This window comes from Chelonoidis abingdonii, chromosome 12 (assembly GCF_003597395.2).
Source record: "Chelonoidis abingdonii isolate Lonesome George chromosome 12, CheloAbing_2.0, whole genome shotgun sequence".
Classification (NCBI taxonomy): domain Eukaryota; kingdom Metazoa; phylum Chordata; order Testudines; family Testudinidae; genus Chelonoidis; species Chelonoidis abingdonii.
The window spans coordinates 7,311,641-7,337,285 of record NC_133780.1 but is presented as its reverse complement, the minus strand read 5'-3'; the positions used below and the strand labels follow the sequence as shown (position 1 = coordinate 7,337,285).

Genomic DNA, 25,645 nt, shown 5'->3' with positions numbered 1-25,645 from the left:
CCTGTGGCAGGCCCACCGGAGCCACGGGACCAGCGAGTGGCAGAGCGCCCCCCGTGGCGTGCCGCCGTGCTTGGGGTGGCGAAATTGCTAGAACTGGCCCTGATGTTACATCTCAGTCAATGCTGTATTTTCATGTTAAAAATCCTTTTATTTCATGTTAAATGCTAAGAAAACCATTACATAATGAAACACAGCATGTTTAGCAAGTGTTAAAAGGATGGGGGAAAGTCGAGGAGTGGGATGTTCTTCAGCGGTGGGAAAGATGCTTGGGGTCTGGTTTTTCAGATAAGAATAAGGCAGCTAAAAGAGAGAGGGGACAGTGAGGTGAGGGGAGGGAGATGGCCCTTGTTTAAAAATCTTGGAACTATAGGATTGGTTCAGAAAAAATGTATTCTATGACGCAGCTGTAGAACAGCATCTGATTGGTCTGACCCAAAGGCGGTGATAACTAGTCCGGGGATTGAGAGCCTTGGAAGCTCCCTCTTTCCCCAGGAACAGCTGCAAGGGTAAGATCTCTCTCTCTGACTCAACCACCTGCTGTCTTTCCCCTTTGGAAAGGGACTTTCTTTTTCCTTTTCTTGCCCTGGTCTCTCTTTTAATCTATCTTTATGTATTTCTCTTTAATTTAATGTTTTTAAATGCTCTTTTCTTAACCTTCCCTTATATTTAATATTTTAAATGTTTCTTTGTCTTGTGCCACAGGTCAGACTAGATGATCTAATGGTCCCCTCTGACCTTATCTATGAATATTGGGAAGTGGGCTAATGTAAACGTAACTGATCCATGGACCAGGGCTATGAAAGTCAGACAACCTGGCACTGTCACTGCATCCCACTCACTCCCCGTCTGGTTTGTTATTTCTCCTGTTCCCCAGACCAAGCTGCGATGACGGGGAAGGTTCCCTCGTTCTCCCCCGGCTCCACAGTGAGCTCCGCTCTGCCCGGCTACGTCACTCTCTGCCTCGCTCTACAGGTTCACAGGCTGGCGTCAGGTAGGAGCTCCGGCCTCCTCGCTGGGTTCGCTGCTGTTGCTATTGCTGGTCATCACCATTCACCTCGCATCACTGCCTTGTCTTGTAAACCACATCTGCTCAACCTGCCCACAACCAGCAACATGGAGAAATCACAGGCTACACCTGGGTCCCCACTGACCATAGTTACTATCTATACACCATCTTGTCAGGCCTAGACACTACATCCACCCTGCTGCTCTGGCTGATTTCTGGCAGCTTCTAAAACACAGAACACAGTGAGCACCACTACAGGGCTTGTAAACTATTTAAAAGGACACCACCCAATTCCTGTACACTGCACTGACCGATTGTGTATGTCACAAATCAGGTTCTTCAGCCACGAAGGAGTCCTGAATCCTAGACTCTCCGGTTTAGACGTAACAGCCCACAAGTCATTCATGCTGCACTAGGCGCAGCTGACTGGGGCTCAGAGCTAGACCTCATCTCACAGTGAGGAAGTGAGGATATTTGCTGGCTTCTTCATTCTGTGCCCTCAGTGAAGCCCTTATATTGTCCCACTCCACCCCAGGGTTGGCTCCACAGCTACTTGGGCATTTTGGTTCCCTCCTGCTTTGGTTTCCATCCTGTTAATTTAACCAGCTCTCTCGGTCTCTCCTGATGTTGAGTCTCTGCGCCGACACCCCCACATCCTGTGCAATTCCACAGTGACCGGTTCTGTTTCTTGCATTTTTCTATCTGCCTCTTTCTCCCTCTCCACTATCTGACCTCTGACTTTACCTTTATAGCCATTGTCGGCACAGTGATGATCTGTTTTCATATCTTTACATCTTGTCAGCCTTTACACCACCCCTACTGCAGATGAGGAGGCCCCTGTGCTGGAGCAGCACTAAAAGGCCTTGGTGTATCAGAGACCCAGGACCCCAGCACCATTTATCCCCAGGGCATCCATGAGAAGTTAGAGATTTATTCAGAGATAATAGGGACAGTGTATAACACTCACATGTGAACTCTGTGTGACAGATACTGCAGCCACATGCGGCATTTTGGGGACTATCAAATTCACTTTATGCATGTTCTGTTTATTTGTGTACCCCCTTTACCAAAGGTATCTATACATGTTATATGTATCTTTGTGGGCTTGGGATTGTAATCTATGCCATGGAGGAGGGTTACCCCATCTCCTTCAGAATTTCCAAACCATGGGGGGTAATTACTTGAGGGACAGGTAACAGCTCCAGAGAAGTACCACCCCTGGGGAGAATTGCATAAACTGGGTTAGACCAGGTCCCAGAAGCCCAAGAGAACAAAGATGTTTGGTATAAAAGCTGGATTTGAACTGACCAGAGGCCCGAGATCTTGGGCTGCAAAGTGACAGGACCTGTTAACCAAGTGCAGAAACCTTAAGAGAAAGGTTTGAAAGACTTTGGAACCTACCAGAGGGTCTCATGTGCCAGATGAGAATCCTTTGGGATAAGTGTAACATGTGTTCAGACTTTTGATTGGTTTATGGTAAGTTTGCTCTGTCAGGCTTTTGTCTTTTAATGGTCTTTCACTTCTAATGCAGGGTGTTCTCTTACTGGGTGTCTTACTGCTGAATTAATGTCAAACCCCAGCCCCCATGCCAATTTAATTTCCTTTTTTCATTGTACATTTCACAGCACAGTTCACAGTGACTGGACCTGACCATCCAGTCACTGCCTCCCTAGGTGGGGAGGCCGTCCTGCCCTGCCACCTCTCCCCCAGGATGAGCGCTGAGAACATGGAGGTGAGATGGTTCCGATCCCAGTTCTCTGCAGTCGCGCACCTGTACTGTGATGGGCAGGATCAGTATGGAGAGCAGATGCCAGAATATCAAGGAAGAACTGAGCTCTTGAAAGACAACATCACCAAAGGGAGAGTTTCCCTAAGAATACGCGATATCCGACCCTCCGATGATGGACAGTACCAGTGTTTTTTTCAGTCTAGTGTCTCTTATGAAGAAGCTTTATTGGAACTGCAGGTGGCAGGTCAGTAACTTGTTCTGACGTTTTAACGTCTTCAACAGGGTAACAAGTGGAGTCAGAAGATTAATTGTGAGATTACACAATTTTTTTCATTATAGTGGGTCAGCAGCTCTGCTCTGGATAAGATTGATTCTAGTTTGCTCTTTAATATCCGTTTTTTATAAGTTCTCTAAAACCCAGATGCATACTCAGATTGCCTTGAACATTGCTGTGACTCATTGGTCTCTGGGGTGGGGCTAGTGGCCCAAATTTGAGGGCATTGGAGCAAGGGGTTAATGAGACACACTAACACCCTTACACAGTCAAGTGACATTAACATGTTGTGGTTATTACAATCATATTGTGCACACAGGGGGAAACAATGGCTGATCCTCCCCATACTGATGCCATCAGCTGGGATTGATCTCAGCTTGTGTCTGGCCCCTTCAGGGTAACAGTGGTTGATACACAAGACCCTGTAGTCCAAAGCCTGGTCTAAGAGTGGGATAATTGAGAAATTCCCTGCTGCCAGAACAGGTAGAGGAAGGAGGCCTGACCCCTGAAGTTGCTGACAGAGAGACCAGCAAGGGGACACAGGTGCAGTTAGTTCTGTAACGAGGACATGAGGTTTAGGCCAGGTGTAGTGAACACTTAGGTCTACATTCAAACACTGAGCCTTCTCCACACAAACCACTCCTAACTTGCAAAATGTTATTGTCTCATCACCCTTGCCCTGTGGGTGTGGATTTCTTTTGGGACGTTGCCTTCACTTACCCCTCACCAAGCGCTGGTGATCACTGGCATATCTGACACCAGGCTGCTGACAATCCCCACGGCAAGAAGTCTGTGCCCTGCTACTGACAGAGCCTGCACCGCTCAGTTCTGAAATGAGTCATGATTGATCCCTCAAGATACACCTGCACCTCTCCTGATGTCACTGTGACAGCTCTGCCAATAAGCTCCAAATAATCCCTCCACTGGTCATTACAGCTACAACGAGCAGAGTGGATGCAGTTTTAGTGCAAGCAACCAATTCCCAATAGTTATTTCAGCTCCAAAGGGGCAGAGTTAAGGTTGTTTGGATGTTTACCTTCCCAATGGATTTCCTCGTTTTAGAGGTCTGAGTATTGCTGAACTCAGCGTTCTGGAAGTGCATGAGATAGTACGGAGTAAAAGTTATCTGAAAGTAACTAAGGCTACATCTACACTACAGCTGAGATCGATAGAGTGGAGAGTGATGCATTGGCAGTCGATTTAGCAGGTCTAGTGAAGACTTGCCAAATCGACCGCAGATCACTCTCCAGTCAAGTCATGTACTGTTCCCCCGATGAGAAGAGTAAGGTAAGTCAATGGGAGACTGAATAATAATTAATATTATTCCTGTAGCTGGAGTTGCGTAGCTGAGGCTGACTTACTGCGATAGGATAGACCTACCCTCAGTTTTTGTCAGTGAATGGACGTGAGGAAGGATTACGGGAAGGTGCCATTGTCTGTGCTGCGTTCCACTGATTTGAATTGCAGCATGTATCTGCCTGCAGTGCAGCTGCATTCCCTGTGTTCAGTGTAGCTGTACTGACCAGTGGAGAGAGTAGTGGGGAGAGGGTCTCAGAGCTGTCACTGTGCTATGGAAGGGCAGGAGATAATATCACCAGGCAGCCTGAACTCTGTGCTAGCCAAGGTTTTGTCAGTGAATTTTCTAGTTGTTTTTTTTTTTTTTAACAGAAAGGGAAATGTTTGTTGTAGGAGCTAGTGGCCATTTATGTGGTTGTAGTTCTCACCTGGGTTTGCAGTTGCTACATGACTGTGCCTAAGTAATAACCAGAAGTGTAGTGTGGTGCTTTTCCATTAGCAGACCTGAAAGAACTTTACATCATTATCCCCATTTTACACATGGGAAACTGAGGCACAGAGGAGAGAAGTGAGTTGCCCAAGGTCATCCAGCAGCTCAGTGGCAGAGCAAGGAATAGTCCCAGTCCTGGGAACTCTCTGTTAGGCCACTTAGTTGCCCATTGCCCCTCCCCCCCGTATGTTCGGTGATGGTGCAGTGGGGATAATGGTCGTGCTTTGCAATGTTTGCAGTGTGTAGCTGGTAACAGGACTGGTGAGGAGAGAAATCTCATCCCAGGTCTCTGTCCCAACACCTGGACAGTTTTATTACCCAGCGGCTACTTTAAGCATGTAAGAGGAGACCTGTGTGTCTGTTTCCTTCTCCACCATCCCCTGCAACATGTATCTCCCCTCTGCCCTGCGTTTCTGGGTGCCCACATCACAGGCAGCAGCTTACTGGTGGGCCAAACACTACCTCAGTTATGTAGCCTGAGCTGCACACTGAGCTGGGCTGCTCACCCCAACTACCATGGGGAGCTTCGCACCCCAGCTCTGGTCCAGCCAGACTTCCCCAGGACCCCAGCCATGTTGCAGGCCCACCCAGTACAACTCCTCCTCCCCCACACACTCTGGCAACCCCACACAGGGGTGATGTGAATTTTAACTATTCATTTCCTGTGTTTTAGGCGTTTACATTTTCACCACATTCAGCCCCCACCCCACTCCCCATGATCACAGATTACATGAGGGGGTTGGACACCCCAAGAGTGACAGGGTCTCCCAGATCCCAGGACATACAATGGGAAGAAAAAGGAATTCAGAGCCCTGCAAAAGGGTAAGGCTCCCCCAGATCAGGAAAGGGGAGAATTTGGGGCTGACAGGACTGCCTGCCCCTAAACCCACAATTTTTACAGTCACCCTTCACAATATCAAATCCCTCCCATCCCACTCCTTCCCCTTACCTGAGGAGGCCACAACCCTTTTTTCCTCCCCTTCCACCCATTCCAGTTTATCCCCCTCCCCATAATACCCACATGCCTTGCTGCAGACCCAACCCCTGTTCCCATCTCCTCTTCCATCCCCATCACTCCTCCCAGTGAGTGTTTGCAGGTGTAATTTATTTTCTTTTCAAATATAGTTTCAGCACATTCCGAATTATCTCCTGGATACCGATTACAGCTCAAAAAAAAAACAAAAACAGAATCAAAACAAAAAACAAACAATCCACCCACCTTGAAATAGGCCTTGTCTACACTGCCAAGTTTTGTTGACAAAAGTTACACTGACAATCAAAAAGCGCTATAGTAATGTAGCCCTTCTGCCAGTTGGAGTGGGCAGCAAGAAGGGCTGCGTTCAATATCTAGGGGGTTCCTTTTTGACAATATAAACAAAACCGGCTTGCCCTCCCACCCAGTAACATGGGAAAATTTCACTCTACCCTCTGGGCGCTTCTAAGAGGCAATTCTTCCCCTCTCGCAAGCACAGAGTCTGAGATAGGAATAGTTTCTTTAATAAAAGTAACCTAGCATTAATCTGAGAAAACAGCACAAGCGATATTCATAAACACAAAAGCATGAGCAAGACACTCTCCATAGAGTATGCTGGGCAGTGTCCTTTGCTTCAGGTTCTTGAGTCCAACAACCAAGTTCTTGTAGTGTGCCCCTCGTTTAACACACCACTCACAATTGTTGTGTCTAGTCAGCACCGACCCAGAGTTCATAGGTACATCTGTGTGCATTCTGCTCCTGCCATGAGCGGAGTGGTGGTGGGGGAAATGCACCCGCCGGCCACCTGGCTGCTGTTCCTACCAGCCGTCCGCACTGGCCTGCTGGTCCCGCCAGCCGCCTGCTCACTGCTCCCATTGGCCGCCCCTGCCAACCACCTGCCCACTGCTCCTGTTGACCAACTGCTCCCTGCTCCCACCTGCCCGCTACTCCTGCTGGTCGCCTGCTCACTGCTCCTGCCAGCCACCTGCCCCCTGCTCCCACCTGCCACCCCCACTGGGTCGCTGCTCCCACGGGCCGAATTAAGATCATTCAGATTAAGATCATTTTATTTCACTTTAGCTCATCAGTAAAAGCGTGGCCTGGTACAGAAGGCATTATCTTAACCCTGCATTTTTTTTGTTATCTAATGTCTGTATTTTGTGGGTGTGAGTGTGAGTGTGTTTCCTGGCTCTCAGAGGAGTCCAGTTTTCTGCTGCCAACTTCTGTGCTCTGGAAGGGTACAAAGCACAGCCAAGGCAACCTGAACTCCCCAGTAACAAAGTTTTTTAGTAGTGAATTAATTTAACGTTTGTCTATACCAGGGGTGGGCAAACTTTTTGGCCTGAGGACTGCATGGGGTTTAAAAAATTGTATGGAGGCGCTGGTTAGGGGAGGTGCGTGCCCCACACCATTCTGACCCCCCTGCTTCTCGCCCCCCCCCCCCCGGACTTCTGCCCATCCAATCCCCACTCGTTCCCTGATGCCCCTGGACCCTGCCCTATCCACTCCCCTGCTCTCTGTCCTTGAATGCCCAACTACTCCCCGCCGCGCCCAATCCACCCCACCTTCCTCACTGCCCCCCTGTGTCCCTCCCCATCTCAACCCCCCCCCGACTTCCTGATGGCCCCCTGGAACCCCTGCCCTATCCATTCCCCTTCTCTCTGTCCCTTGAGTGCCCCTAGACCTCCTGCCCCATCCATCCTCACCTCTCCTTCCTGACTGTCACCCTGTGATCCCTGCCCCATCCAACCCCCCTGTTCCCTGCCCTCTGACCGTCCCGGCCTCTGACCACCCCCAAAACTCCCCTGCCCTCTATCCAATCCCCCTCCCTTGCTCCCTTCTAGTGCTGCCTGGAGCACTGATGGCGGGTGGCGCGGCTGCACCAGGACAGGCAGCCGTGCTGCCCAGCTGGAGCCAGCCATGCACCACAGAGCACCGGGTCAGGCCAGGCTCTGCAGCAGCACTGCCCCAGGAGCTCACAGCCCCACCAGCCAGAGCATTGCACCAGCAGTGCAGTGAGCTGAGGCTGTGGGGGGAGGGGCTGATGGTCAGCATCCCAGGCCAGGAGCTGGGCAGGAGGGTCCCGCCGGCCAGATGTGGCCGGGGGGGCCACAGTTTGCCTACTTCTAGTCTATACATATACATGCACTGGTTACAATCATAGATTATTAGGGTTGGAAGGGACCTCAAGAGATCATCTAGTCCAACCCCCTGCTCAGAGCAGGACCAGTCCCCAAATCCCTGGATGGCGCCCTCAAGGATTGAACTCACAACCCTGGGTTTAGCAGGCCAATGCTCAAACCACTGAGCTATCTCTCCCCCATATGGACACTCTTAAATGGTTTGGAAATGGCTTATATTAATGTAGCTTGAGCTGATTCCTTCTTGATTTAAGTGTCCACATAGGGGTTTGCACTGGTTTTAAAAAAAAAACAACACAAAAACTTTAACGAAACTAGAGCAAGTTGTGCATAGAACAGCCCTGACATTAAGATTGATTCTATCAAATTGGAATCTGACCAGATTAACTGACCAGCTGCACTTGTAGACTCACATTCAGTTCTCAGTTTAATAGGAAATGGCTTTTGATAACTGTGTAATAAAACTTTTTACTCATTACTGGGCACTGTAGGTTTATCACAAGTTCATTTATTTCTTCTGTAGGTTTGGGCTCTGCTCCTGTCATCTCTGTGGAGGGACATCAGGACGGAGGGATCCGGGTTGTGTGTCGATCAGCTGGATGGTACCCGGAGCCCAAGGCTCAGTGGAGAGATCTCCAGGGGCAGCTCTTACCATCAGCCTCTGAAAAAATATCCCCAGATGCCAATGGCCTGTTTCAAGCAGAGATTGCCATTGTTCTAACTGAAGAGTCCAACCAGAAAGTGTCCTGCTGTGTCAGGACCCCCCGACTCAACCAGGAGAGAGAGTCAGCGATTTCCATAGCAGGTTAGTGCCCGTTTGTGCTGCACATGGATAGACTGAGACGCTGCAGACATGGGCGGAGAGTATTTATCATTGTGTCTCCTGTTTATTGGCCTGAACCTTCAATGTGCTGAGCATGTCTGGGAAAGTCCTGTATAACCTCAGTTCTCTTTGGCTATGTCTACACTGCAGTTCAAAACCTGCTGATGACCAAGGCCAGCTGGCTCAGGCTAAGGGCCTGTTAAATTGTGGTATTGATCTCTGAGCTTGGGCTGGACCCTGCTACATGCACTAAAAATTCCATGCTGTGCTTTGATCTACCTCACTTTAAAATGGGAACAGATCAAAGTGCACCAGGGAACTTTTAGTGCAGTGCAGCAGGGTGCACACAGCCAGTTAGTGCACAGCTGGTCAGTGCACAGTGTATTTACATCCCAGCCTGCCGCGCATTAACTGTGCCGATAGACGAGCCACCGTAGAGCAAAGTGGGGTGAGTTGTTCCCATGGCCTTAGGGAGACGCCTCCCTCTCTGTTCTGGGATTCTTGTGTATTCAGATTCTGGATTCTAAGAAATAAAGTCATGATACACTGCAGCCTTCCAGCAGGAGTGTTTATGCTTGTATCTCACTTTGTGTGTGTGTGTGTGCATATGCACACACGCTGTGAACATCACAATTATCTGTGGGGGTGGGGGAGGGAATTCTCCTTTGTTCTCAGTGAGTGTTGTGGGTGCTGAATATTTATGAAAATCTGGGTAATGAAGTCACTTTTCCTGACTAGCACAAGAGAGCCCTGAATATGGCCTGAGCGTTGCTACTTAGATTACAACTGAAAATACCAGCAATTAAAGTTCAGACCCAAAATATGCAGAAACAAAATCTTACCTAAGAGCACCTTAATTTTTAGAAAAAAAGGTTGTGATTTTATGTGTTATTATCTACCAAATAACTTGGCTACTATCAAATGAATATTTAATCACTATAATAGTAAGAAAGTTGTATTTGTAAACCACTATTCATCTGAGGTCTCATAGTACTGCTGTGCCGGTTAGTCTATGATATGCCCAATATTACCTGATTGTTATGTTCACAGCACACATGGAGAGTTAGAAACAAAACATAAATGCTGTTCCTGAAAGGCTGCAATTTCACACTTCTCTTTTTCTAAGAATCCAGAAGTCTAACACACCACAGCCAATACAGAGAGAGACAAAGCAGGCTGCTCCCTAAGGCAGAGAGGCAGAACCAAACCCACCCTGCTCTAGGCTGGCTCTTTGCAGACTGACTGCAGAGGACCCAGATGCACGCTCCCTACAGAGCCGCTTAGCCTGCAAGCAGGACCAGGAATCCCCTCAGGATTTCAAGGGTCAACTTGTAATTTTTACATGGTTTTCAATACACCACACTAATCACTGAGCAAAAACCCTGTAGATAGCCATTGCTCCAAGGCCCAGGAAAGAGGATGCTGGGGGAATTTTTACTCTGAATCTCCAAGCTCAGTTTTGTTCTTATTAAAATCCTGCATTAACATATTTTGGGCCAGCTTCCTTCATGTGGCTGAACCCCAGTGAGCACAGGGGTGTCAGGAACCTCCTCACAACTCTCTGATTCTGAGATCCAGTCTGCAGTGGCTTCAGCCTTGGGATCAGTTAGAGCAGCCTAAGAAGTGCCTGAACTTACGCCAGTGGGGGATGGTGTAGCATAATGGAGCTGCACCCTACCTCCTCCCTACCCTCAATACCCCTCTCCCATTAATTAACTATGTTCAGTAACCAGACAAAAGCTTGGGTTTTGATTGACTTAATAATAAAGCACAAAGCAACCACATCTCCCTGTGTATTACCCTGTGAGACTCTTAACTAGTCACAGCATCGCCACTGTCACAGGGTCCTGCCTTCATTCTGTGTGTGTTTGCTCCCAAGTCAATGGCACTTTCTCTTGCAGAGCTGTTTTTCCCAAGGGTCAATCCCTGGATGGTGGCTCTATGGGTGATCCTGGCTGTTCTCATTCCCCTGGCCGGTTACTGCTTCCGGAGGCAACACAGAGCGAAAGGTGAAGTAACAAAAGGGGGGAATTTGGTGACAGAGAGGGAGAAAGAGAGAAACAAAACCAAAATAAAGATACAGGGATTAAGGGGCTTTGATTCTATGTTTGGAGGAGTTTCAAACAATGGAAGCTGGGCTGAGGGTGAAGAGGAAGTTGAATAAATTATGATCATGTTTGAAACAAGAAGTGTCACGTGGTTTCACCCATTCAGATCTCACTCAGGAATCCCAATCAAATGTGATTCTGAACTGTTCTCTGGGGATCAGCATGGCTCAGTTCGAAACACTTTGTGAGGCTCAGGTTGCTGGGTTTGGAACGCCGACATACGTAACTTGGCTGCTTACAGGAAAACCAGAATTACACCACATTACAGCATGGCCGCGGCAGCACTGTGACGTGGGCAGTGTAGTCATGCTTTATCGCTGGGCAATGAAAAAACCCACCCTGAACAAGTGGTGGTAGCTTTATCCTGCAATAAAGCACTGTCTATACTGGCACTTTTCACCGCTAAAACTTTTGTCACTCGGGGTGGAGGAGTTCACACTCTTGAATGACTAACATTTTAGCACTGAAAGTGGCAGTGCAGACACAGCCTGAGATTTGTTCAGCCTGAGATCCTGCTACAGCAACAGGGCAATAAAGTCTCTGTTGTAGTATAAGTGCTCAGCTGTAGGTTTTTTCCCTTTAGTCCCAAAAGGCAGAAATTGTCCTTCAGTGATCTGTGTGTTTATAGGGAGCTGGGGTTCTCATAGCTGCCTAAGGGATCTGAATGCCCAGTTTTTGTTTAAAGTAATAGGCACTGAATGTGCAAACCCCCAAGGGAGCTGTGAAAGTCCCACCTGGAGGATTTTCTCACCTGAAGTGCTGTGAATTGTATGTAGAAATGTAGCAGTGTCAGAAGAATTGGGAAGGGGAAATGTCTGTTACAACAATTTCCCAGTGGAGACGGAAGCAGGTAATTCAGAGAAGCAGAGAGGAGCTGTGTTGCTTACTTGTGTTTTGTACTTGTGAAAGTTGGAACTGGATGTTGCACTTTTAGAATTGTCTCCTACACACTCTGTCAGCACCAGGTGTGAACTGGTTTAGTCTGTGTCCTGTTACTTAATGGGGGGGCGGGGGGAGATAATAACAGAAATGTGGAAATGGCAGAAGTGCTTAATGACTTTTTCATTTTTCACCAAGAAGGTTGGGGATGACTGGATGTCTAACGAAACGAATGCCAGGGAAAATGAGGTAATATCAGAAGAGGGTAAAATAGGGAAAAGAACAAGTTAAAAATTCCTTGTACAAATTAGATGTCTTCATGTCACCAGGACCTGATGAAATGCATCCTAGAATACTCAAGGAGCTGACTGTGGAGATATCTGAGCCACTAGTGATTGTCTTTGAAAAGTCATGGAAGGTGAGGGAGAGATTCCAGAAGACTGGAAAAGGGCAAATATAGTGCCAATCCATGGGTATGTCTATACTGTCAAGTTTCTGCTCAACAAGTTATACCACTTTTTTTACTAAAGTGCTGGAATTAAACCACTGTTGCATGTCCACACTGGGCTCCTTGTGACAGTGGAACACATCCCCATTAGCAGCTTTTGCAAGGGCAAAGAGAGCAGTGCATTGTGGTAGCTATCCCACTGTGCAACTGGCCACAGGGTGCTTTGGGAAGGGTTGCAATGCCTTATGGGGCAGGCACAGTGTCACATGATGCAGGTTTCTCAATCCCATTGTTCCATGGCATCCTACTACAGCTGCTTTTCAACTGAAGGGTAGGTGGGCAGAGTGTGTGACAGAGAGTGTGTGTGTGTATGGAGGTGGGGGAGATACAGTATGTTTTAGAGAACAGAGTGCGCGTCAGCATGCTGTCTTGTAAGTTCAGACAGCGGCAGCAAGCAACCAGTCCTGTGGCAGGGGGAGGGGGAAACCCAGACATCATCCCCCACCTCCCTCCCAGGGCCGGCTCTAGGTTTTTTGCCGCCCCAAGCAAAAAAAAAATTGGCTGCCCCCCACCCCAGCCCTGGACTCCTCACCGCACCCCCCTGCTGCACCAGCCCTGGGCTCCCCCCCACACACCACCACCTGCACCCTCCTTCCACCGCAGCCCTGAGCAGGTCATTCAGCAGGAATTTTGGATATGCACAGAACACAGGCAGGACTGGTTCCCACGTGGTTACAGAACTGCAGTAAAGTGGAACAATTTTCAGCTTGTGTGATTGGAGGATATCTGGATGCATATTATAAGACTGTCCTCCATAAATGAGGAAAAGTTGAGGTGCCTTTATTTTTCTTTTGTTCCACTCTTTCGTAGAATGGGGATTTGCCAAATGCAAGTATCAACTGTCTCCTTTTAAACAACAAACAAAAAGGCAATGCTGATGAAATATCAATTCCAGTCCTAATAACCACTGGAAGCATTTTGCTTAAATTTTATCCTTACTTTTCTACAGCAAGTTACAGTGGATCAGTAATTTGATTTGGGAGAAATGAAGTAACAGTGCCCAAACTGACTTGAGCACCCTGAATTGTGAGGTGTTCAAATCTGGAAGGGCAGGTGCTGGGGGGTGGATGGGGGGTGACTGTGGCTTCAGGGAGCACGCAGATGTAGCAGCAGCGTGTCTGGTGCTGCGGCGGAGCCAGACACGTCGGTCTGAGTGGCGCGGTAAGGGGGCTGGGTGGGAGAAGGGTGGGGGTTGGGGGGCAGTCAAGGACAGGGAGAGGGGGTTGGATGGGGTGGAAGTTCAGGGGGGCAGTCAGGAGCAGGGAAAAGGGAGGTTAGATGGGTCAGGGGGTCAGGGTGAGCAGTCAGGAGACAGGCAGCGGTTGAATAGGCATGAGAGTCCAAAGGGTTTGTCAGGGGACAGGTAGGGGGTGAGGTCCTAGGGGGGAAGTTGAGGGGGTCTCAGGAGGGGGCAGTTGGGGACAAGGAGAAAGGAGGCTTAGGGGGTGGGGTCCCAAGGTGCAGTTAGGGGCAGGGGTCCCGGGAGGGGACAATCAGGGGACAAGGAGCAGCAGCGCTTAGATAGGGGGTTGGGTCCAGGGAAGGGGAGATCAGGAAGCAGGGGGGGTTGGATGGGTTGGAGTTTCTGTGGGGGGCAGTCGGAGGGAGTGGATGGTGGGAGGGTAGAGCTACCCTCCCTCCCCATGGAGTGTCCTATTTTTTGAATGTTAAAATATGGTATCTCTATCCTTCACATGCAGCTCTCCACTCACAGCAGGCTGCAGCAGGAGGTCTCAGCAACCTCACTCCCTCCCCCTCTTTCCTGTTGGCACGCTCGCGTGCACACACACACACACACACACACACAGAGCTGCCTCTGTGTTCAACAGCAGGAGCGTTCCACATTAATGGTTTGTTTTGTGTCCCAGAGCAGATCAGCACTGCATGCAATGAATGTCAGAAACAGAGGTTTGAAGGGGATGAGCGCATGTCTCCAGGGTAGACGAGTTCAGAACAATGAACAGAGTGGCCGCTAGAGGGATTATGGGACACTTCCAGAGGTCAATTGATTGCTTTCTGTGCTGTAATGTGTTTATATTGCCAATACAGTGCTGGAGTCTTGGCCCTTTAAGGCTTACGACTCTCGTTGAGGTATTTTTTTGGCAACGCTGCAACTGAGGAGTTTCTGCACACGCAGTGGCTTGGCAGTGTGTACACCTCGGGAGTTACAATGCAGAAAGCTGCTTTACTGCACAGTAGCTTGCCAGTGTAAACAAGGCCTATAAAAAGTGAAATAAGGACAACCCGGGGAATGACAGACCAGTCAGCCTAACTTCTGTACCTGGAAAGATAATGGAGCAAATAATTAATTTGCAAACATCTAGAAGATAATAAAGTAATAAGAAAGAGTCAGCCAGAATTTGTCAAGAACAAATTGTGTCAAATCAACTTGATAGCTTTCTTTGACAGGGTAACAAGCCTTGTGGATAGGGGGGAAGTGGTAGATGTGGTATATCTTGACTCATAAACAAACTAGGAAAATGAAACCTAGATGGAGCTACTATAAGGTGGGTGCAAAACTGGTTGGCCAATGTACATGGCAGAGGGGCATTGCTGGCACATGATGGCATATATCCCATTGGTAGATGTGCAGGTGAATGAGCCCCAGATGGTATAGTTGACGTGGTTAGGTCCTAGGATGGTGTCCCTTGAATAGATATGTGGACAGAGTTAGCACTGGAGTTTGTTGCAGGGTTTTTTTCCTGGGTTAGTGTTTTTGCTTTGTGGTGTGTGGTTGCTGGTGAGTATTTGCTTCAGGTTGGGGGGCTGTGTGTAAGCAAGGACTGGTTTATCTCCCAAGATCTGTGAGAGTGAGGGATCGTTCTTCAGGATAGGTTGTAGGCCCTTGATGATGCACTGGAGAGATTTTAGTTGGGGGCTGAAGGGGACAGCTAGTGGCATTCTGTTACTTTCTTTGTTGGGCCTGTCCTATAGTACGTAACTTCTGGGTAACCTTCTGGATCTGTCAATCTGTTTCTTCACTTCAGCAGGTGGGTATTGTTGAAATCCTGGTGGAATTCCTCAAGGGCCTCCTTCTCATGAGTCCAGATGATGAGGATATCATCAAGCTAGATGTCAGTAAACAAGTAAACAACTCTCCCCCTTTTCTCCCTCTAGAAATGCTGCAATTTGATCTAGAGAACAAGGAAGGTCAGTGTCTGCGGCCAGTGGGGTGGGTTAAGGGTTATATGAGAATGTTTCCCAAAAATGTGTCAGATCAGTAAGCTAGAGATTGCCAAGCAGGGGAGACATTTGGAATGAAGCCAAAGGGAGGCTGGGACTCAGTGTAAAGATTGTCACATCTGGGGATTCCCTCCCTCGCCCCTGGGGACCCAGCTGTGCCTGGAGGGCCCATGGGCAATGATGGTTGAGGCTGCAGCTACGGAGCTGTGTGGGCTGAAGGGCCTGCAGCAGGGACACTACAGAGCAATGGGGAGCGGTGATGGGTGAGAAATCAGCAGACCCCATGGGTGAAAGTGGGCTGGTACGGGCCGGTACGGCGTACCGGGAAGAAGTGGCCACTAGTACAGGACCGTATGCAGCCAACATTAAAGTGCTGTCGCAGCAGCGCTTTAACATTGCTGCCCCTTTTATCCCCCCCAATTGGTGATCCTGCTGGACCCTACCGGCAGGGCTGCCGACAGGGGAGAGGAGGGGTAAAAGGGGCAGCTGTCCTGGGACCTGGGGCTCCTGGCTGCTGCCACCACTACTGTGGCCAGAGCCCCAGGCCCTTTTAAATCACCGCCGGAGCCCCGTGTGGTGCAAGCCAGGGAGCACGTATGGGATGGCTGGGAGAGGCTGAGTGCCCAGCCCCACCCCTTCCACCCGAGGCCCTGCCTCTTCCAGGGGCCTGGAGCCAGGGCCCCATCCACTAAGTCTTCTATGTTACTTTCACCCATTGGAGAGCTCCTCCCTTCATCTGGTGTTGGGGGGGAAGGTATTTGCACATAGACGATTCCAATGGGGAAGGGGGGAGAGGGAGAGTAAATGCATGTTCTGAAGAAAGTGCAAAACACCCATGGGATGGAACAATTACAAATAATGTGCTGGTGTTTGAAAGGGTGATGGGGAATGTCTCCGTACCGGCACCAGAGCCCAAGCAGTGAGCTCAGGGGTGCTCGCGCTGACACAAACATGCTCTGAAGGGGAAGGGGCCAATTGTCCTAAAACTCCTTGGAAGTTACAGACACAGCACCCTGAGGCCAGGCCATGAGTCACCCTAGCCTGGCTGGGCCAGAATCATTGCTGAGGGCTGTGAGACTTGTCCAGTATTTAACAGAATTCCTCACATGGGATCCCCCCTTCCACAGCCTTGTTAAAAGGGAAGGGGCAGGATTTCACCCTCAGTGACATGGGCTGTGTGAGTGAGTGAGAGTGTGTGTGTGTGTGTTTGTTTTGGTATCCAAGACCAGGAGGCATTTCGTACTTGGGGGAAGGGAGGGAGAATGTATCTCCTCTCTCCCCTCCCTGTTTTAGCACACACAGAGCTCACACTGTATTTGGATGGAGAAGGGAGGGCCCTGAATTCACTGTTCCTCACCCTGGCAACCTTTGATGAGGTAGCTGCCCCACTGTCCTCTGCCCCAATATTTGGCATTGCCCCACTACCGTCTGCCCTTGCTGCACTGCCGCCCTCCCCAATACCTGTCCTCATCCAACTGTGAGAGAGAAGCACACAAGCTGAATGTTTCTGTTAAAATGATCAGTACTGAGATAATTGCAAATAATGACAATTAAATTGTCATTGATCAGGCTTTAGTGTCAGCATCCCAACCCCACTGTGCTGAGTGTGAGAAGCAAACAGTGCTGCCTGCAGACTCAGACAGATCTCCCTGGCTGGAGCACTGCTTACACCCGGGTCAGTTGATCAGTGTCACCTTTATACCCAGAAAGGCTGGACACATTTTAATATATGGAGGGTGAGATTTTCACCCCCCTCTTAACTGCATTATGTTCAGTAAAAGGATCAGAGCAGCGTTAACAGGGTTCCTGAAAACCTGAATCCAACTGGGAGAAGATTCCTCCATTGCAGCAAGGGCATAAAACAGCTGCAAGCTGCCCTTTGAGGACCCCCTCACAAGTTCTATTGTAAGGGACATATGTGAGATGGGACTGGGACAAGAGGAGTGTGTCAGGGCGCGACCACAGTGCAAAGGCTGGGCCTTAAGGAAAATGGTGCCCTGAGTGGACTTGTATTTTGGTGCCCCTGGCCCCCGTGGGCACAGTGCTCCCCCCATTTCCCTGTGGGTGCCCCCAGTGATCCTGGCCCCCACGGGCTCCCCCTTCACTCCAACACCTGCACTGTGCCCCCTCTTCCCCAACTCCTGCCCCGCGTACCCCTAATCCCTTCACTCCCCACCTCCTCTGTTCCTAACCTCTGCCCCCATCCTGTGTCCCCAACCCGTGCACTGTGCCCCCTTTGCCCCAACCCCAGCCCTCATATCCCTAATTGCTTCACTCCCCACTTCCTGCACTCCTAACCCCTACCCCTGTCCTGTGTCCCTAACACCTGCACCCCCTTCCTGTGCCCATGTGGGAAAAGTGACCTGAATGCACGGAGCATCTGGCATTGCTGTTCCCTCCCACCCTTGAACTCCGCTCCTCTGCACACCCCTAGGGGCTGGGGGGCGGGCATGATGGAGGAGCGATGTCAAGGTTCCCTGCATCCCAGGTCACTTTCCCTGCCTGGGCTGTGTAAGGGGAGGGCAGGAGAGCAACAGCTCCTGATGTCTCGCCTCTGTGAGTTTGCTGTGCTCCCCTGCCAGCCAGGAGCAGTTTCTGATATTACATACACTAAGCCACAGAAACTCACTCTTCTTATGGAATGTATGTGTAGACATGGAGCTATATACCGGTGTAACAAAAGCGGTTTAAATTGCCACTTTACCTTGTACTAGTGTAACTTTCCCATGCAGACAAGCCCTGTGTTACTGTGGGGGGTTGATTTGGCATTCAGAGAACCCAAGATCAGGAGATACAGGGCAGGGCTTAAAGTTGCCTGAGCCCTCACATGCTCCTGGGCTGCAGGTTCTGAGCACAAAATCTCACCCTGAGAGTTTAGGTCACGGGGCATAATTATGTAGCAAATCTTTAACAAGAGAGTAGCACATTTTGTTGATTACATAGGCCCAGTAGTAATCCCAGCTGGGCTCCTCCCCGTCTCCATCCCCCTTCAACCGGGTCCCCCTTCTCCCCACTCTGGCCATAACCTTATCGAGCTTGGTGAAAGGCAGAAAACTGGAAAAATTAATTTCCGCTCAAATCAGGCTTTTCTGATTGTTACCCAAATCAGTAGCGTTCAGACCAGAGCAGGGATGCGAATGGCTCTGGCTGGACTCTGGGGGTAAGGAGAACCAGCTGGGGTGTCTGGCTGACACTGAGTCAAACGAAGTGCAGCTTTGGAGGGGATGACTGGAGTGTAATGAGGGACTGCTGGCCCTAACTCTAACCTCACCCACAAGCTTTAACCCTACCCTAAGATCACTGCCTCATCCTGTATTTGAGGGATCAAATGTGATTTTAATGGAAAATCAAGCTTTTACAGTTCTCTGGTTTTCACCAAAATCAGGAGGTTTCTGCCCACTGAAGCCTAGAACATGCCCTGAAACACTGGAGCTGATGGGACGTGGTTTTTCAAAAGTCATGCCATTACACAGACAGACAGAAACGCCAGCGAGTTCAGTGTGGGGCTCCCGTTCACTAGGCAGAAGGGAAGGAGACAGCTATTTACTCAGTGTTTTAACTGTACTAAGGTCTTGTGTCCACAGTATTATGCTCACAATGGGTATAGCTAGGCAGAGCGCCTCTGTGTGTTCTACTTTCTACTGGTAGAAAAATGACTCCTATGAGCTTGCAATACTTTCAGATAAATCTTCTACCTTGTAACACGTCTCTCCTGCTGTTCACTTGCAGCGGCGCATCGTGCAGAGAAAAGTGAGTCCGTTTGTTCATTGTAGTGGGTAAGAGAGAGGGAATCTCAAACTTTACAAGTTCCATAGACCCCCGCCCTCCCCCCAGGGCAGGTATTCAGAGCTCTCACTATGAACGGAGAGTCAGTTTGGTTTGTGTGGTGTGGGATCTTGTTGAGTAGCCTCCTTTTTCTTTGATCATATGTTTACTTGATTCTCTTTGCTTTACTTTTAGAGACACTGCAGGGTGAACTCAGTAAGTTGCCTTTTATTCCTAACATAAACCTTGTTACAAAATTGTCTCGTATTCGGAGTGTCTGTGTTCAGGGGAGGTCTCATCTCTGTCTGTGTTTGGTTTCAGAGTGGAGAAGAGCCCTACTAAATGCAGGTAAATAAATTTGTGTTTTTGCTAATAGATAGTTATTATACAGAAATATATTTTCTCTTATCATAAACTTTGTTATAGATTGTTTTCTCTTCAGCAAGTCTGTGTTCAGGGCAGTTCTCATCTCTCTCTATTTGTTTGATTTCAGGTTGGGAGAAAGCCCGACAATGTACAGGTAACTGTGCTGTAAGCTCCGCTGAAATGAGATCTGTCAAAACGCCACCAGCCCCTGAGAGCTCTCTGCTCCTTTGCTTTGGAAAAATGCTGACTAATGAGACTATTTCCCCTCCACTTCACCTTCCCAATATGGTATCTGGGTCATGCCTGATAGACATTATCTCACCTAACCTGAATAGGCATTAAACTGCTCAAATCTCCCCTCCCAACAGTAGGGTTTTCCTGCTCATACAGGTCTTTAACCTGCAATTTCTTTCTATAATACTCTGAAGGGATAAGAGCTGTTCAGTGTCTCCACGGATTTGGGCTGAGGCAGGGCCTGTCCCCAGTGCAGAGGCAGATGTTTTTATAACCAGACTGTGAAACTCACAGACACAAGTAAAACAAACTGTGCCCACACAGCAGCTTTCCTGTCTCTCAGCTGTGGCTGAGCTGTGTTTTACATTCACACCCAGCCTGCTGCCTGACCTCTGTGTGCACTGGTGCATGCTGGGGGAGACTGGGCAGCGCCAGCAGAGGTTAGCAAGCCCAGAGGACATGCACACACACAGCAGCACCAGTAGCCCAGGGGTCAATGAATTCCGGGGTATCCTACCACACAGAGCTGGGAGGGAGTGGGGCAGGGCCGGTGCAACCATTTAGGCAAACTAGGCAGCCGCCCAGGGCACCTAGTGGTTGGGGGCGCCTAAAAGCCCCCTCAGGTGAGGAGGTGGAGGTGAGCTGGGAGGGGGGCGCACGGGGAGGGTGCTGCAGTAAACGGGGCGGGGGAGGCCACAGGAACAGCTCCCTGCCCCAGCTCACCTCCACTCTGCATCCTCCCCTGAGCACACAGCCTCCACTCTGTCTCCTCCAGTCGGCGCCGCACGCCTGGGCAGGGAGGAGAATTAGAGCAGCTCCAGCGTGCTCAGTGGAGGAGGCGGAGCCGAGGTGAGCTGGAAGGGGGAAAACCCAGACAGGGTTAGCTTCTGTGGGGGGATGGGGTGGAGAGGGGTTAGCTGTCGTGGTGGTGGGGGTTTCTGCTGCGGGGGGGGCTCCCCGGGTGGGGGAGCTGAGTTAGCTGCCTTGGGGGGGGCGAGGTTAGCTGGGGGTTGCAAGGTGGAAGTTTCGCGCCGGCGAAACTTCCTTGCACCGGCCCTGGAGTGGGGCGCTCTGACCACCATCTCCTCAGTGAAGCCAAGGCCTGAACAGGCTGCAGGGATGTTTCCTCCTCAGGGAGAGGTTCCAGCAGGTGTCAGGGCTGAGCCACGTTGGCAGGACAGTAGGGGGCTCACACGGCTGCTGTGATGTCTTCCTATCCTTGACACACAGAGCTCCAGCAGCCGGGGTGTAAACCCCACTTGTACCCCCAGCACTGAACTCACTGACACTGTCCTATGATCCCCTCCCCTCCCGAGGAGGTGAAGGGGGGGGGGCCCTGGGGCTGCTGTTGCCCATCCCAGGAATGGGGTGAAAGGGACGTGGACACAGACAATGTCCCTGCTTGCACTGTGAGAGGCAGACCTGGCTGTACCTGGACTTCAGAGCCTGAGCTCCAGCCTGATCCTGAACTTCTACACAGCTATTTTTACCACAACAGAGGGAGGCCCACAAGTCTGAATCTGTTGACCTGGCTCTGGGACTCGTTGCCATGGGCTGTGTAGACAAACTCAAAGTGTCTCCAGAGTCTGGGTGTGAGAGTTTCCAAAGTGTCTGACCCAGGGATGGTTAATGAGAGCGAGGCAGGTGGCCAAGGGAAGTAGTTACATGGAGACACCTGAGGCCATGGAGCTCTGAGACTGACTCTGTGATCATTATCTGCTCTGGGAGACACCCAGGTGCAGCGGCAGATAGTCTGTGCCGCTTGCAGCATCCATGGGACAAATCGATCTGGGCAGAGAGTTCAGGCTGGAGCCGAGTCTCCATTTTCACCTGTGTGTTTCTGGGGGTGTTGACAGTTACTGGCTGCGAGCCACTGGGATCTGGGCTCCTAAGTTGCTCTGACAGGTTTGAAGTGGAGCTGGATGAAATATTTTGGTTTGATTGAATCCATGTTGAGTTTGCTGAATAGTTTCAGTGAACAGAAAAAGGTGCCACTGCTTCCCTTTTAGCCTTTAGCCCAGTGGCTGGGCCCTCAGCTGGGAGCCCCAGGTTCAGCTCCCCAGGTGATGTGGGGCAGGAATTGGAATGTGGGTTGGGGCTGGAACCACTGGGCTCTTCTGAGTGTCTGATGTGGGGCTCCCTCAATCTCTCCTGCTGAAGATGCTCCCTGTCTCTGAACGCTGCCATGGGCACTGGGCCAGAGCATGGGAGTCAGAGTGACTCTGCAGCCCAGTGTGTCGGGCCCCCACCTGGGAGCCCAGTGTCCAGCTCCCCTGCTCCAGTGACCCTGTAATTATTGATCCATGACCCCAGTGACGAGCGGGGGGTTACGGGAGGGGACACAGCAGTGTCTCAGGTTGTGTCTGCTGGGGTTTTCATTCACTGATAAAGCTGCCCTGGTGCAAGCCCCGAGTGCAGATGCGCTGCATGGCACCTGGTGGAGCTTATCTCAGATCGCGGGGGCAGGACATTGGGAAACAGTCCCCTGACTGTCCCAGCTTCATGAGCAACAGCCAAATATGTATGTATTTACCCCACCCCAGAATCCCCCACTGCACTGCCCCCTCCTAGTGAGCCCAGCCCAGACACACTGCCTATGCCTTGGGGGAGGGTCTGGGCCCGGTATGGAGAGGGGCTGCCTGTGGCGTTTGTCTGGCTGGAAAATGGAAGAGTCCCAGCTTCACCCCCTGGGGCAGGGCTGCCTGGCCACTGTGTGTGGGGACGGCACAGACCTGATCTTAGTGACAAACCCACCACACGTGGCCGGAAAGCAACAGAGATTCCCTGGGGTCTGCCTCTCCCTCCCCCCTCTCTGGCTCCTGCCCCTTTCGTACCCTTCGCTCATTCATGTGCCCACCTGGCCCCTGCCTCTATCCTCACTTCTCCCCCTCGCCCCTCCCCTTCTTCTCACCCCCTTTCTGCTCCCCTGGGCCCCTCTGCCCCAGCTTTGCCTCCCTGGCTTATGCCCCTGCCCTCCACCCACCTCTGCCCCCACTGGATCCTCCCTTTCCCTCCTGCCCTTCTGGAACCTGCTCCTCTTCCCCAAACATCCTCTGTATCCTGGAACCCACCCATCACTTCACCCCCCTTCTACCACCTGGCATCCACCTCTCTCCTTTCCCTCTCTGCTGCCATGTCTCCCACCCCTCCCATCTGCTCCCCTGGTGCCTGACACTGCCCTCATCCCCTCTACCCCCTGATGCCCCTCACCCTCCTCTGCTGTCCTGATTCCCGCCTGTCTCAGTCCCCTCAGCCCACCTGGCACCTGTCCCTCTCCCCAACCTCTCTGACCCCTGGCACCTAGAATCATAGAATCTCAGGAGGAATCTAGTCCAACCCCCTGCTCAAAGCAGGACCGACACCAGCTAGATCATCCCAGCCAGGGCTTTGTCAAGCCTGACCTGCCCCTGCCCTCGCCCCCCTGTGCCCACCCCTCCTCTAGCCCCACTCTGACCTTCTGGCTCCTTCCCGTCCTCAATTCCCTATCCTAACACCTCCCTCTACCCACCTGCCCTGCCTCTCTCCTCACACCTCTCTGCCCCCTGGTGCCCACCCCTCTCATTGCTCCTGTCAGAGAAAAACAGAGTTCTCACTCTCTTCTTTGGGTGCAGCAAAGTCAGATACTTTATTATCTCTAGCAATTGAATGGAGGGACAGAGCTAAACAGGTCTCTCTCCAGGTAAACAATTCCAGCAGCATTTATACCATTTGTTACAGACAATAATGAGCAACAGCTGCATTTTGTTTATACATAGGCCATCTTGATATCTTATTTTTCACCTCTATTTAGACTCTAGTCTACATTCCATACTTATCTACACAAGTCGCAACAACTTCTCCCACAGTTCTTTCCCATTCGCCTCACACAATCCTCGCGCGTTAGTAGGGTTACAGCTGGCCTGACTCTTGCTAACACAAGAGACTGTTTGTAATTGAAATCCCCTTCAAATCCCTGTCAGGCCTTGTTCTACTTCCACACCCCCCACTCTGCCCCCTGGTGCCTGCCCCTCCCTCCTCTGCCCTCCCGGTGCCTGCTCTTCTGCTCAACCCCCTCAATCCCTCTGGCACCTGCCCTTCCCCTTCGCTCTGCACCCTCCTGGTGCCGACCCCTTCCCTCACTCCCCCTCCTCCCTGGTGCCTACCCCCTCTGCCCCACTGACCCTGCTCTCTTCATGCCTCTCTTCCCCCATCACCCATGACTTGCCCTACTCCCTGCCTTTATTATGCCCAACCCTCCTTTCACCCCCTGTCTCCTGGCACACACGCTTTCCCCTCCTTTCCTTTTGTCTGCCCCTTCCTTTCCCCCCTTCTGTCCCCTGTCACCTGCCTTTCTGGCACCCACCTCTTCCCTTGCTCTTCCTCTACCCACAATACCTGCCCCTCCTCTTTCCCATTGTTGGCACTGGTGCCTGCCCCATTCCATGCCACATCACTGTCCCCCTGGCGCCTCCCCCTCCCCCTGTCCCATTGCTGCCTGCCCATCTGCTCTCCCTCCTCTGTCCCTTGGCTTTCACACCTCCCTTTGTACCCCTCTAGCTTCTGCCACCCACCCCTTCCCTTGCCCTCCCACCCACTGATGACCACACCTTCCCTCACCCCCTCCCCATTTGCCCCTGGTGCCTTCCCCATCCCATGCCCCACCACTGTAAGTCGTTTGGGGTAAGTCATTTTGGGTAAGGAATGTTGTCCCTAGCCTCTGTTGTCAGAGGGTGGAGATGGATGGCAGGAGAGAGATCACTTGATCATTGCCTGTTAGTTTCACTCTCTTTGGGGCACTTGGCATTGGCTATTGTCTGTAGACAGGATACTGGGCTGGATGGACCTTTGGTCTGACACAGTATGACGGTTCTTATGTTCTTATGTACTGTCCCCCCAGCGTTTGTCTTTCCTCCACTCTGCCCCTGGTTCCTGCCCCTTCTTTCTCCCGCCCTGGCTCCCATCTCTCCCCTCAGCACAAGCTCCTTCCCTCATCCCCACCCGCTGGTGACTGCCCCTTCCCTCGCACCCCCACCCTCCTGCCACCTTCCCCTTAGTTCTTCCCCATGCCCCTCCCCTCGCCCTCTGACTCCCTGACACCTGCACTCTTCACCCCCCCACTAATCCCCTCGTGCCAGCCCCTCTGTTCACTTCTCCTCTGCCCCCCTGAGACCCATCTCTAGCCTGCCCCTTCTTTTGGCCCTCTGCCTGCCCGGTGCAAACCCCTTCCCTTGTTCCCCTTTGGGCCTCCTGGTCTCTGCCCTTCCCCTCACCCCATCTCTGCCCCATCGGTGCCTACCGCTCCCCTCCTCCTCTCCTAACTGCTGAGTCAGGACCCTCCCTTCAGCCTCCCTCTGCCCTCCTGGTGCCCACATCTCCACACCCCTCTGCCCCCCTAGGGCCCACCCTTCTCCACACCCCTCTCTGTGCCCCCCAGTGCTCACCTGTTCTCTTGCCCCCACTCTGCACCCTGGGGCCCACCCCTTCCTCTCTCCCCTCCTCCCATATGCCCCTCTGCTCAATCCTCCCCATCCTTCCTGGTGACTGCTCATTCCCTACCCTCCTCCGTCCTCCTGGCACCCCGCCTCATGCCCCTCTCCCCCTTGATAACTGCCCTTTCCCTCACTGCCCTCTTGCCCCCTAGAGGCTCCTTCCACCCTTTGCCCCCCCATAGCCCTCTGGCACCTGCCCTACCCCTCACCCCTCTTTGTCCCCTGCTCACCTGTGCCTCTCCCCACCCCCTCCTTTTCCCCTGGTGCCAGCCTCTCCTTCTGCTCCCCCTCTGCTTCCCTAGCACCTGCCCCTCTCTTCACCCCTTATGTCCTCTGGTGCAAGCCCCTTCCCTCTCCCTGTTCTGTCCCCCAGCGCCCACCCCCTCTCCTGACCCCCCCCCG

General features: G+C 51.3%; 4 protein-coding genes across 9 annotated transcripts in view; 3 read left to right on the top strand and 1 right to left on the bottom strand.

The window, feature by feature from the left end:
- Positions 1-25,645, bottom strand: part of LOC116825933 (zinc finger protein RFP-like) — a 469,299-nt gene that overhangs the window by 202,462 nt on the left and 241,192 nt on the right. The window lies entirely within an intron of this gene.
- The window catches only part of LOC116830653 (E3 ubiquitin-protein ligase TRIM11-like), a 394,044-nt gene that overhangs the window by 336,097 nt on the left and 32,302 nt on the right, over positions 1-25,645 (top strand). The gene's annotated exons all lie outside the window — the stretch shown is intronic.
- The window catches only part of LOC116825579 (butyrophilin subfamily 1 member A1-like), a 177,348-nt gene that overhangs the window by 119,401 nt on the left and 32,302 nt on the right, over positions 1-25,645 (top strand). The gene's annotated exons all lie outside the window — the stretch shown is intronic.
- Positions 324-19,898, top strand: LOC116834255 (butyrophilin subfamily 3 member A2-like). Of its 3 annotated transcripts, XM_075071650.1 has the most exons (8): positions 385-506; positions 875-991; positions 2,632-2,979; positions 8,433-8,714; positions 10,634-10,741; positions 19,140-19,160; positions 19,371-19,523; positions 19,669-19,898. In XM_075071650.1, exons 2-8 carry the CDS (start codon positions 886-888, stop codon positions 19,881-19,883), a joined length of 1,233 nt encoding a protein of 410 aa, XP_074927751.1. In that variant the 5' UTR covers positions 385-506; positions 875-885; the 3' UTR covers positions 19,884-19,898. The 3 variants fall into 3 exon arrangements, 2 of the variants coding, with proteins under 2 accessions (XP_074927751.1, XP_074927752.1); XM_075071651.1 differs by lacking the exon at positions 2,632-2,979 and having other exon boundaries at positions 418-506; XR_012656908.1 differs by lacking the exons at positions 19,140-19,160; positions 19,371-19,523; positions 19,669-19,898 and adding an exon at positions 13,928-14,139 and having other exon boundaries at positions 324-506; positions 10,634-13,597.

Bases quoted from the DNA above. Each gene is read 5' to 3' on its own strand.
- LOC116834255 (XM_075071650.1), top strand. From the start codon at position 886: ATGACGGGGAAGGTTCCCTCGTTCTCCCCCGGCTCCACAGTGAGCTCC. The intron at 992-2,631 runs GTAGGAGCTCCG...TACATTTCACAG, and splicing joins GGTTCACAGGCTGGCGTCAG to CACAGTTCACAGTGACTGGA. The intron at 19,524-19,668 runs GTAAATAAATTT...GTTTGATTTCAG, and splicing joins AAGAGCCCTACTAAATGCAG to GTTGGGAGAAAGCCCGACAA.